An 11,716-nucleotide genomic window follows, 5' to 3' on the forward strand; every position below is an offset into this window, starting at 1 on the left:
ACATATGCAAGCTAGCTGAAGCCCTCTCCACCCATAAGCACTAGCTTATATATCTATAGCATACAGAGAGGAGCAAAAAGATCTTCTAAGGTGTCAGAGGGAAACCTAGCACTAAGAAACGGAGAGTAAATTCCTGGCCAGAGAGACAAAAAACCAAATCCCTGTTCAGTTGGGCAGGTTACTCTGTATTAAGCAAGCAAGGGCAGGGACCTTCTCCCATCATCCAAGACCTCTACTTGTTTGTTTGCTAGTGGGGAAACAAGCAGTAAACCCTTTGGGGAGGCTGAAATCAGCAACAGGATTCAGATTTGCTGCTGGTGGTTGACAGCCTGCACCCACCTCTGAACTGCGGCTGGGAGGTGTCCAAGCAAGGGTGTTTTGTTCACAGCTGCTGGTATGGAGTAGAGTGGCTCCTATTATGTAGAGAGAAGGTTCTTGTGCTCAAAGAAATGCCCCTTAGAGTGGTTGCAGAGGGGATGAAAAGGAGGGAGACGCCCAGTGAGCTTTTTTTCTTTTATCTTGCAGATGAACCAGATGGCAGGAGCAGCAGAAACCAAAGGAGGAGCTTGAAGCCTTTAAGAATCAGACTGCTGAAACACAGGGAAAACTGAAGCCAAAAACTAGTCCTGGACAAAACAGAGCACCAGAGTGGAAAAAAAAACCAAAAACAAAACAAAACACTGGAAGAGCTCAGCCAAAAGGGGAAAGAATAAAATAACCCAGCTCAGTTCTTCAATTCAAATTCCAACTCTGTGCTTTCGGGAGAGGAGAGACTTAGAGAAACTGAAGAACAGGCATTAAGTCTCCTTTGTAGCTGCAGCTGCTCACAGTTATCTGCCTCTGTGTTCCCTGGCAGATGGCCCTGCAGTGCCAAAAGCCTGCATATTTCCCAGGATGTAAAAAAAAAAACCGGCACCAAAGAGTGACCAATGGAGCCATCAAGAACTTGTATACACTGGCAGACACACACACTTGTCTAATAGGTAAGAAAGATCCTGCTACAGCATCGCCACAGCCCACAGCAGCTTATGATTGCCTGCAGCTGCTCTGCATCAAGCCACTGATGGTGGGGAACACATGATGTTCCCATTGAAAGCCTATTTGCTCAAGCAGGGTTTTCTGGTCTCTCTGGAGAGATGCTGCTGAGCCCGTGTTTTAATTGGCTTTCAGGTCCCAAGACAGATTTTCACCAGGCAAGACCTCACTACAGGATGTTGCACTACATCCTCTCTTCTCAAGAGTACTCTAATTTTTCAGAGCCAATGCCCATAAAAAGGGCATGATGTCAGGCACACCATCTGCAGGATGTGCTGCGCTCCTCCATTACCAACCGCAGACTGAGGGACGCTGCTGCTCTACCATCCCCAGAGGAAGCATTACAAACCCCTTTCAACACCCACCCCCCAATTTCAGTAAAGATCCCGGGACACTCAGTGGAAAAAAACAACATTGTATTTGATTTACAATTAACAGGATTTACAAATAATGACAAAGAAACAGATTAGCCATGAAATTAGGATGTTTCTGTGGATGTAAGAGTAGCTGGCAAAGCATCTTTATGTAGAAGGCATGTACCTCAGTCCTAAACAGTCTAAAATAACTTATAGCCCAGGCAGGTTCAGGAATGATTATACACAACAGCAAGGATTTGAGTACAAAACAAACCAAAAAACCCCTCCCAGCCTACTGGGCAGGAAACACTTCTGGAGAGGCTTTTGCCTTTCAGAAACTGAAGGAAAGACCCACTGACAAATACGAGGAAATTTTCAAAAAGGGGGGAAAGTATGTAACAACAAACAGTAAAAGTCACTGTGTGACAACCCACCGGGCAGGGCGAGCGGGCAGCAGGCACTGCGTTAGCTTGCTGAGAATCAGCAGAGTCCGGGCGCTTGGCAGGACAAGGAACGAAGGAGTACAGATGGCAGCGCTTCATTAAAATGCTACTTTACTGCCAAAAACTTGTGAGAAAAAGAGGAATAAAGTTCTCTGATGTGCAATACAGCAATTTAAGAAGACGTACCTAACTTTTTATTTGTACGGAGCTTACCTATATTGTAAACACACACTTTCTGACAAGTTATTTCCATTTTCTTTGCTATGGTGTGTGTATTCAACCAAATGCAGCATTCCAAGGCTCAAAACTGACTGAGTGGTTTTCAATAGACGGGTATATGATTTTTCCAATATCATACTAGTATTTTACATCACAAATACAACAAAAACAAGCGATGGTATTTCTAGGACAGTTCCAAGATTCAAATAAAAAATCATCAGAACCATTCTAAAATATTATACATAATTGAATCATGTTAAACAGCACACTCTCGGCAAGCAGCTAATTACAAGCATTCTGCTGGTCATGTTTTTCACACAAAAGTCATTCAATAGCATATAAATATTTTTTTTTCTGATCTGCTTCTTTTTACAAAACCATTCATCAGATTCACAGAATTAGTACAAGTAAGGCACATTAGCATATATCATAAAACTCACAATAATAACAAAGAGTTGTAAAGTTTTAAGGACTAATTCCTTCTTTGCAGTGATTTCTGAACTGAATGAGACTTTATCAGTAAAACCCTCCTACACTAACATTACTCTTATTTCCATCGCAGCCAACTGTGGTGGGTGCAATACTGTGCATCACCATGGACATAAATAATTAAATTAAGAACCGTGTGTGGTAGCAAATCCCATTTTCAGATCTTGCAGAGAATCAGACATGTTATTCACCATGTTTGTTATGAGCACAGACTAAGTTTTAGAGCTATATGGAAGTCAATTTCCAGTTATCAAAATAAAAGGGGATATTGCATGTGTCTCTGAGTATGTTACTGTTTTGCTAGTACAAATATTGCTTAACGTAGAAAGGAGGCTATAGTATTGAATTTACTTGCATAATGAATCCTAAATGCTGATGTCTCAGATTCTACTAAATTAAACAAACTACAGGTTGTCCTTCTTCCACCCCCCACCCTGCCCCCAACCAAAGGACTCTCTTTCCCACAGAAGATTCATTTACACACAACACAGCTTTTAATTAGAAGCATAATTTACAGTAAAAATTCTTTACATTACACCTCTGCTATCAAAAAAACATGAAATCTTTCATTTAAAGTTGTAATTATACATTAAAAAATAGAACACTATTTCCTTAACAGGAAGAATGAATTTGAACATCTTCAGATCAGATTTCTTTATTGCGGCTTTTGAGTCAAAGGTCAGTCACTTTATTCTCTAACGCAGCTGCTATTTGCTGTAAACGGAAGGCAAGCTGCATTTTTTGTGCAGCTGGATCCTCTTCAAGTGCATTTATAATCTGGAAGAAATAAACACACAATGTTTAGAATCATTTAGCTGAATATATATGACAGAATTCCCGGACCAAGTCTTTAATACTACTTTGGTTGTAAAAAGTCTTTTGCAAAGACTGTACCAAAGATTAAGTCCATCTAGTAGGCCCCATGGTCTATTTTTACACAAGGGCAATAAAAATGATTGTCTCTGTTTCTTTATCTAAGTTGCTGTAATGTTTCCCGATACACTGGGATCCAGGCAAATTAATAGGTAGTACTTTATCTTGTGAAATATTCTATTCCAAGATGGAGCAGGCAGGGGGAAAACCATCTTTATAGCTATTTAAGAAACTGTTTTTACTTACAGTACACCCTACAAGGCTTAAGGGTCATTTACCAGCAGTAATTAAGCTGCATTCCCATGAGCTTTGGTTATGAGAAGCTCCTGGGTGGTCCATGCACAGGTGTTAAGGTAGGGCAACACAAGGTCTCTTGTGTCTGTAGGCAATAAGATGAAGAAAATGGTCTGGCCACAGCATCAGGGAGCTGCCAGCAGCTTCTCTTTGTCTCTTGTCAAGAAATGCCAAAACTTTGGCCCAGCACCATGTAGTTCAGAAAGCAAAGAGCCCGTCAGAGGAGCTCCCCAGCATCCCGCACACAGCCTCTGCTGTATGGAATACATATATATAGGAAGGTATGACTCGAAGACACAAGGGATTTGAAAACAAGAGCTAGAAAAGGTCAACACTTATGAGAAGGCTTTTCTTCAAATAGAGTTTTTTAGGGCTTCTCAAGATCAAATTTCAAAGGTTTCGAAAGGTTTTCATTTCCACCGTCCTTTAGGGAAACTTCTCCACCAACTATTAGATTTCTCCATTAGAAGAATGTGTTACATGGCAAAACTGCTCCTTTTCTAGAATTGGCTTTATTAAAAAAAGTCAGACACTGTAATCAAGCAGAAACCTTTAGCTCTGTTTAAATACTATATAAACTTGGAAATACAAGAACTGGAGAAATAGAGTTTGCCTGTCAGTACCCATGGTTCTTACTACATCTAGCACATTGATGACGATGGAGATTAATGCAGTCAGTATCAATCTAGCCAATAATTTCACTTTGAAGAGCTGGTATAGCATTTGAGTTTCAAACACTGGAGCAAATTTATTTAGAAATAATTATTTTAATAGATTTGGTTTTAAAGCGTGAAAACATTTTTACAAGACAGAGTTAATAAACACTACAGTATTTAATTTGGGCTTAATTTAATTTGCTATTGTTCCCTTAATTTAAACAATTACATCTAGCTGTAACTCCTCAAATCTAGACTACATAATTCATTATTATCTCTGCTGGTGACTATATCCTTCATATAAATGTGGACAATTAGAATGTACCCACTTAGTCATTGTCAAACCCTGCAGAGATGCAGAAGGTACAGTGCACGCTGGGAACCACTGTGTCAGTAATAAGGACAAGGGCAGCTGCAAAATGTTCCAATTTATGCAAATTAAAACATTTTCATGGAAAATAAATAAGCTCGATTAATTTTACTGAATGGTTCTTGACAGATTATCACCATAACTCTGAATTAGCAGCCCTTTCCTCAGATGCACCTCCAGTGCATCACCTACAGTGATGTACGTGGAAGCAAGAGCTGCAGCCACGCACTGGGGTCTGCTGGCCCGCTACTGACAAGTCCCACCTGTGCTTGCCACCAAACGTGAAACCACAACTGGGAGCAGTGACACAGGGGTGTCAAAGAATCGAGGCTTTACAGTTCCTCTGTCATTCAAGGTCCCTGAGTGTCTCTGTAAGGCCCCAGGAATGCACGGAAAGTCAGCTTGATAGCACTGGGGATGAGGGGCGAGGAAACCAGTGCCATCAGGCTGGCCTGCATTCCTCTGGCCACCCCCCCCCCAGTGACCCCCATGTCAAGAACTCTCAGGGTGATTGGATTTTCCCTGCTCACATCTGTTTTAAAGCTGCAACAAGCTGGCTACTCCTGTATAAAGCAGTTGCAGTGAAGCTGAGGATGAGACTTGCTCCCTTCAGTGTTAAATATAAGTGAAAACACGAACTGTGCTGAGGTGCAAGACAAACTGAAGAGAGCTCACATGTGCTGTACTCCTTTTCAATTCAGCATCTGTTCTTACTTGCTTTGATTTTATTCTGAGAGTTTTCTGGAGGCATTCATTTCCATGGAAACCTTTGAATAAAAGTTTCATTCTCTCTTTTTGTTTTCAGATTAAGTTTGGAGAGCCATAGCCACAGCCCAGCTACACTGGGATATTCTTTGTCCCCCTTTCCTCAGGGCCTGAAGAACCTAAGAAATGTTTTGGACTGAATCTGTGAGCCTCCTTTTCGATCAGACTATATTCATCAGTTACTCTGCTATGGTTTACCGTGGGCAGGAACTTCATTGGGCACAGCAAAACAGGGACGGTAGCATGCATGGAAGTTCTAACTGCATCTTAACTAATAAAAAAGGCATGGCCCCATTCCTACCAGCAAAACACGTTTAATGGGTTGTTCCTAATAAAAAAAAACACTGGCTTGAAACCTGATATAGCTCTGATGAGTGCTTCTTGCTCAGTTACATTCTTTTGTCCTAATTCTTAGGAATTAAGATGGTAGAACTGAAGAAAAATGATCTTCAAATATATTTCTCTTTCAGATCTCATTAAACTATCACTACCAAAACCAGATAGCCCATAATGGAATTGAAATTGTTAATTTATAAGAACACACCTCTGACCACTGTAATTGCCAAACAAGGTGTATAACTGCAAACTCAGAGCTTTCTGCTCAGCATTGCTTTTACTTGATTATCCGGGGAATTCCAGAAGTTGTTCCTTTACACTGATGTTAGCCTTCGTAACTTTTTACCATTAATATTATTAAAAAAATGAAAACAAAAGCCACAACTTACCTCATCATAGTATTTGTTAGTATACTGGTAGAGTTGGTGTAGAGCCACAAGCGTATTTAAGGAATCGGTATGTGCCTGTTGAACAACACAAGTGAGCAGTGAGCATGTCAAAATCTGATCACAGACAGCTGAAAGTTATGCACACACATAACTGTTGGACACAATATACAAGATTTCTAAATGCAAGCTTTGCATCCTGTAACTTTTGTTGAATGCCAGTTGGGGCAGAAAAAAGGGGTGAGAAAGCTTTTGTTTGGTGATTTTTAGATCAAGACTTTCCCGCTGGTGTTTTTCCAGACAGCCACAACTCTTAACACTGGAGGTGGAAAATGTTTTGAACTCTGAATGTCAAACCACAGACTTCAGCTCAAACATCTCTTAACATGGGTATGGAGACTAAAGCATTTACTCAGTACAATCTGTGTATTGTGGAGATATTAAGCATTGGTTCTGTCACTGTCATGCCTGTTTGACATCCTTTCACCAGCTCTTTTTAACTCCTTGAAATTATGCACACCTCACTACAGCAAAGGTGTAACTCATCAAGATCATGAGCACATGTGGAAAAAGCCATCTGAAACATGAAGATGGCAAGGGGAGAGAGAGACAGAGAAAACAGACTTTAAGTGAAGCAGGAAATAACCCTTCCATTACCTCTTCCTTTCTCACCCATGACATTTAACTCATTTAGCGAATGTGCTCTACATGTCTAAACAGATTATCTTTACTCAAACGTACAGGATTTAAGTTTCTAGCCATGCCTTCAGACTTTTAAGTCAGTTAAGAAAATGAAGAATTGCAAAATACTGCTACTGGCATAAATGATTACCCAAGACACAAAGCAGCAGAGAAACATCCATCTTTCCTTGCTCTATAAAAGTCACTTCTGGTGCTGGTCAAAATTTGCAATGTTCAATCACTCCTTCCATATTCATTTTTACCGTCATTTATAATGCAAATAGAAAGGATCAACATATTCTGCTGATGTTAAAACATTCTAATGAATTTACTTTTAATCACCAAATGTTTTAATTTTATATACATCTCAATTTGTGTAATAAATAAAGTGAACTGGAAAATGAAATGTCACTGCAGATGGGTTTTGTAGTGAATGACTGAAAATAGAAATGCTCTCATGAGGATGTTGATCTGCAAGATGTTAGGTCCTAAGGGCACTGAAATAAACAAACCACAAAAAATTCCCCAAACATCCTCCTTATGTTAGAATTCTTCAACTAAATTAAGCAAAAGAGCAAACCAGACAGTAAGTACACTGTCTCTTTGCTCAGGCTAAACATCTTCCAAGACTGGTGAGGGCCTCTCCTGGTTCTCCAAGTTAAATCGAGTGCTTCAAAGGCAGGAACCTGCTCTGGCTAAGCTGAGCTGCAGAGTGGACAGGTTCTTCCGAGACTGGAACAGGTTTTATAGTGTCTTTGCTCCACCAGTCTCCAACCAGAGTCCTCAGCTAGCAACCACCCCCCTCTGCTCTTCTCCATGGGAGGTAACCCCCAATAACCTATAATGCAAAAAGAAAAAGTGCCACCGAGAGAGCACATGGTGAGCTTCTCACATGCAGCGTAAAGCAGAAGCATTGCCCTCACATAGATAGCTCTAAAATACGCTATACTTAATGTACGTGCCTCCTCTTTCATTTCTGGAATCTAATTTTTTCTGCGGTAGCACTCTGAGTTCAGTCATTACTTGTTATCAGTACGATCGATACTAAAAATCCTCTATCTGCTATGGAGAGAAAACACAATTCAAGAGTGCTATAATTTTTCCACAATGGATATGAAAAAATCTGAACACTTTGCTCTGGCACCTACATCACTGAGATAGATTAGTGATGATAACCATTCTTGGTTCCATTCAATAATCTACATTTCAAAGCACTAAAAGGCATGACTACACTAAACAGGAGTATTTCAGAGATGTATGAAATCACTCATTCGATGTTTGGACATGCAAAAAACCCACTAGTTGAGTTAGAAAAAGAAGACAAAGAAAAACAGTGCTACACTTTTGTCTCCCATTTCAGGACAAGAAAATGGAATTTATTCTTACCCTAGAAATCTCTGCTAGATGGGTATTCATGTCTTGGTCACTAACTGGCACCATCTGACGAATACCTTTGTAGTAACTGCAACAGATGAAAACAGACTTTCAGTTAGGTGAAATACACTGTGTTTTTCTGGTAATCCTGTCTTTTGATTTTGCAATTATTTTAAACACGCTTCCTAATAATGCAGGAGATACTCTACCACAACAGACCAATGATTCCCTTGATAATCCTGCCTTCCAGCAGCCATTAGCACCTTCACAATAGAAGCAAATCGTACCTGATTGTACAGGGCCATACCACAAGAAAGAAATGTATTTATAATTGCAGCCAATAATTATTTTAGATCTTCAAACTTTTGAAGTCACCAGCTAGCAAGAGTTTTGTCCTGCAGTAGATCTTCTGTGGTATTCACAGAATTGCCAATTAATAAATGAATAAAGTCAGAGATGAAATACAAAAAATGTGTTTGTGAAAATGTTTTTAAGATTTGATCTCTACTGAATTATGGAAGCACAGCATTCATTAGACAGAAAACCATAGCAGAAAACAGCACCATGTTTTCTCCTGAATAAATCTGCATCTGAATAGACATGAGCATTCACTGGGTCATAATAGCGCTCCATTTCAAGCCATTGGCACTCCATTTCAACCCTGCCCTGCCACTGCCAACACCAAGGGAATGTTTTAACATTCAGGTGTAAAATTTTTAACATTTGACAGTTGACTTTGACTGCCTCAGCATTCGCTTTTCCTCTTACACAGGCTTAAAGCCCTAACAACTCTGAATAATCAGGAAAAGAGTCTGTACTTACTCTTCCACCATTTTCTTATAGTTAAAGATTTCTTTCGCGTAAAGTAATTTATTACTTGGAGAATCCTGAAAAATGTATAATAAAGAGAGACATGGTTGATTTATGAATATCTCTAGGAAGCAAACAGAAGTCAAGAACATAAGATCAAGCCTTTATATTCACATGCACTTGAGCTTTACAGATATTAACATTTGGATGCTTATTAACATTTGTGGGATTGTCCTAAAAGCATGATATTTACACACGGCATTACTGCTAAGTTTTACAAATATATCAATGCAAGATGATACTAAATTATTGGTGGACAAGAAATAATAATTTCTTAAACTTGCTTTTTATAAAAGCAGTTGCTATTTTCTCCTTTATATAAATATCAATTGGCAGACTACACAGTAACATTGACATGTTCACAAACCAGTTAAGTGGTGAAATGCTAACTTTATTGTAAAACTAAAAAGAAACTATCAAGGCTTTATCTCCCCAGAGAATGGGTATTGTCTACCAGGATGCCCTTTGTCTTGTCAGGCATGAGCGTAGTCAGGATGTAGAATGCAAATCACTTACTCTGCTTAATTTGTGCTCTGTTCTTGTGCAAGCATCCATGAAAGTCTGTGCAATGACTGACAAGGAAGCATCCACTACTTCGTGAACATGAACATCAAAGATGAAATGGGGATTTTTCAGTATGTTTACCCAGAATCTAAGAGGCAGGCTGCAAAGCAAGGAAAAAGATAAATAATCCTTTTTACACAATAAATGTTCTACAACAAGCAAATCAGCTGGAGTTAAGTACGGGTTTTGCATTTTGATCTCCTCACAACAGCGAAGCTTAATTTTATATTTCAACATTTATACAAGCTATCTGTTTTCTGGTTTCCTTGTCTGAAAACCAAGCCTTTGCATCTCTCACAGAAAAAACTCATTTGAGAAGAATTTCAAGTGCCCCAAAACAGCAGAAGAAGATGTCTGCATGGTTAGAGAAACCACCTGAGTAGTATTTTACTAGATTTTGTGCTTTGACAGGTAAATCTAGTCCCATTTGCCTCTTGCTTGCCTCTTGCTTTCCTCTTCTCTGAGGAAAGACAAAAGATAAAGTGGTAAATCTGCCAATAACAACCCCATAGGTAGGCTGGTTTCATTTTTGCAGCTTCTAGGCATACAGGGAATCCTTTTGATCATATAAACATATTATCTCAATTAAAATTATTCTGAGAATTATAAATAAAATTTACTTTGATTTGTGGTAAGAGTGCCAGTACATACCTGGGAATCACACTCTCATTTTTCTGCAATACAAGTATTACTCCGTTCATACCGTACCTGTTTGTTTTCCAGATGTGAATGGTATCTTCATCCTTGATATCATGTTTTTCTGCTTGCTCATCAAGAAAGTCAAAGAAGTATTTCACAGCTGGTGGCACCACATGGTTCGAGTTGAGCACGCTATGAAAGAAGTTATCTACAAACTGCTGAAGTGTCCCCTAAAAGCAAATTTTAAAAAAATCTGTTACATTTGTGTGATGAGCTGAACTTGGTGCCATCCTAGAGTCTTTTATTCCTATTGACGCTAACAGCCCATAATCCAGTTGCAGTCACTGGTGGCCTTCATCCTGAGTGCTAAGGGTACTGGGTGACAAAACCCATGCATTTTCTTAGTGCAGTGACCTTGCAAACTGCCAGCACAGTAAAGACCTGCTGGAGAACAATTTTATGTTCTAGTGTGAAAGGCTGTGACTTTACCAACTATTCTATAGCTTGCACAGAAAGGTGTGCTTTCTGCTTGACAGAAGCAGCAGAAACTGGTTGCTAAGTATACAATACATTTACACTTCAGGGTTGTTGTGCACATAAAATAATTGTTAGACATTTTTTAATGGTTTTGCAGCTTCCCACCTACAATTTCTCTGACTCCAGAGCACCATGCAGTTTTCAGAAAGAGACTGAGAGGAAAAAGTACCAGTGAACATTTGACTTCTTGTTTAAGGGCAAGCGCTTGGGTCTCATCAGACACCCAGTCTGGCGCAGCTCCATGAGCTCCACCGAGCCCACAGAGTGAAGTGCCCCAGGAGGGCTGTGTGCTTGTTCCTGCATCTGCCTGGACTTTTGAGGCTGCAACCTCAAAGAATGTCCCCTTGTTTTGGAGATGACCCTGTTGAGGCCACATGCAGTTTGTCCCTGCTCAGCTGGTTGGTCCTATGGACACGACTGAAGAGCTGCATCCTCTCTCTCGCTATCACTCCAGCTGCCAGACCTGGAACAGGGCAGGGATGGAGAAGGCAAGGATCCCTAAGCCACCCTGCTGCCAGCAAGGACACACAGACAGCCCTTGGGTTGCAGGGGTAGCTGTGGTCCCACTCATCACACCTCACCAGGTCTGTACGAGTTAGCAAAACTCCAGACTGGTAATAATCTATAAATTGGGTATTGGGTATAGAAGAGGGGCGGCTGCATCTTGCTGGCTCTTTGTCCTGGGTCTACATCATCTATACACAGACGTTCCTTCACATCCACTTTTACACTTGGACAAATGGCCTTGGCTGGAGGCAGACCACCCTCATTTTCATTAGGAGCCTGGCTTTAGAGTAATTAAACACATTATCCTAAATTATTTCAGCAG

At 40.1% G+C, this 11,716-nt stretch overlaps 1 protein-coding gene across 1 annotated transcript in view; it reads right to left on the reverse strand.

Moving 5' to 3' along the window:
- Positions 1–3,024: 3,024 nt before the first annotated feature.
- PLXNB2 (plexin B2) overlaps positions 3,025–11,716 on the reverse strand; it is a 79,336-nt gene continuing 70,644 nt past the window's right edge. Inside the window, exons 30-35 of the mRNA XM_010076983.1 lie at positions 10,420–10,580; positions 9,664–9,811; positions 9,100–9,164; positions 8,290–8,365; positions 6,226–6,300; positions 3,025–3,319 (exon numbers count right to left, since the gene is read on the reverse strand). Coding sequence (XP_010075285.1) covers positions 3,215–3,319; positions 6,226–6,300; positions 8,290–8,365; positions 9,100–9,164; positions 9,664–9,811; positions 10,420–10,580 — 630 coding nt within the window. The 3' untranslated portion in view covers positions 3,025–3,214. The remainder of the gene's footprint in view (positions 3,320–6,225; positions 6,301–8,289; positions 8,366–9,099; positions 9,165–9,663; positions 9,812–10,419; positions 10,581–11,716) is intronic.

The sequence above is a fragment of the Pterocles gutturalis genome, unplaced genomic scaffold (assembly GCF_000699245.1).
Source record: "Pterocles gutturalis isolate BGI_N339 unplaced genomic scaffold, ASM69924v1 scaffold12818, whole genome shotgun sequence".
Classification (NCBI taxonomy): Eukaryota; Metazoa; Chordata; class Aves; order Pterocliformes; family Pteroclidae; genus Pterocles; species Pterocles gutturalis.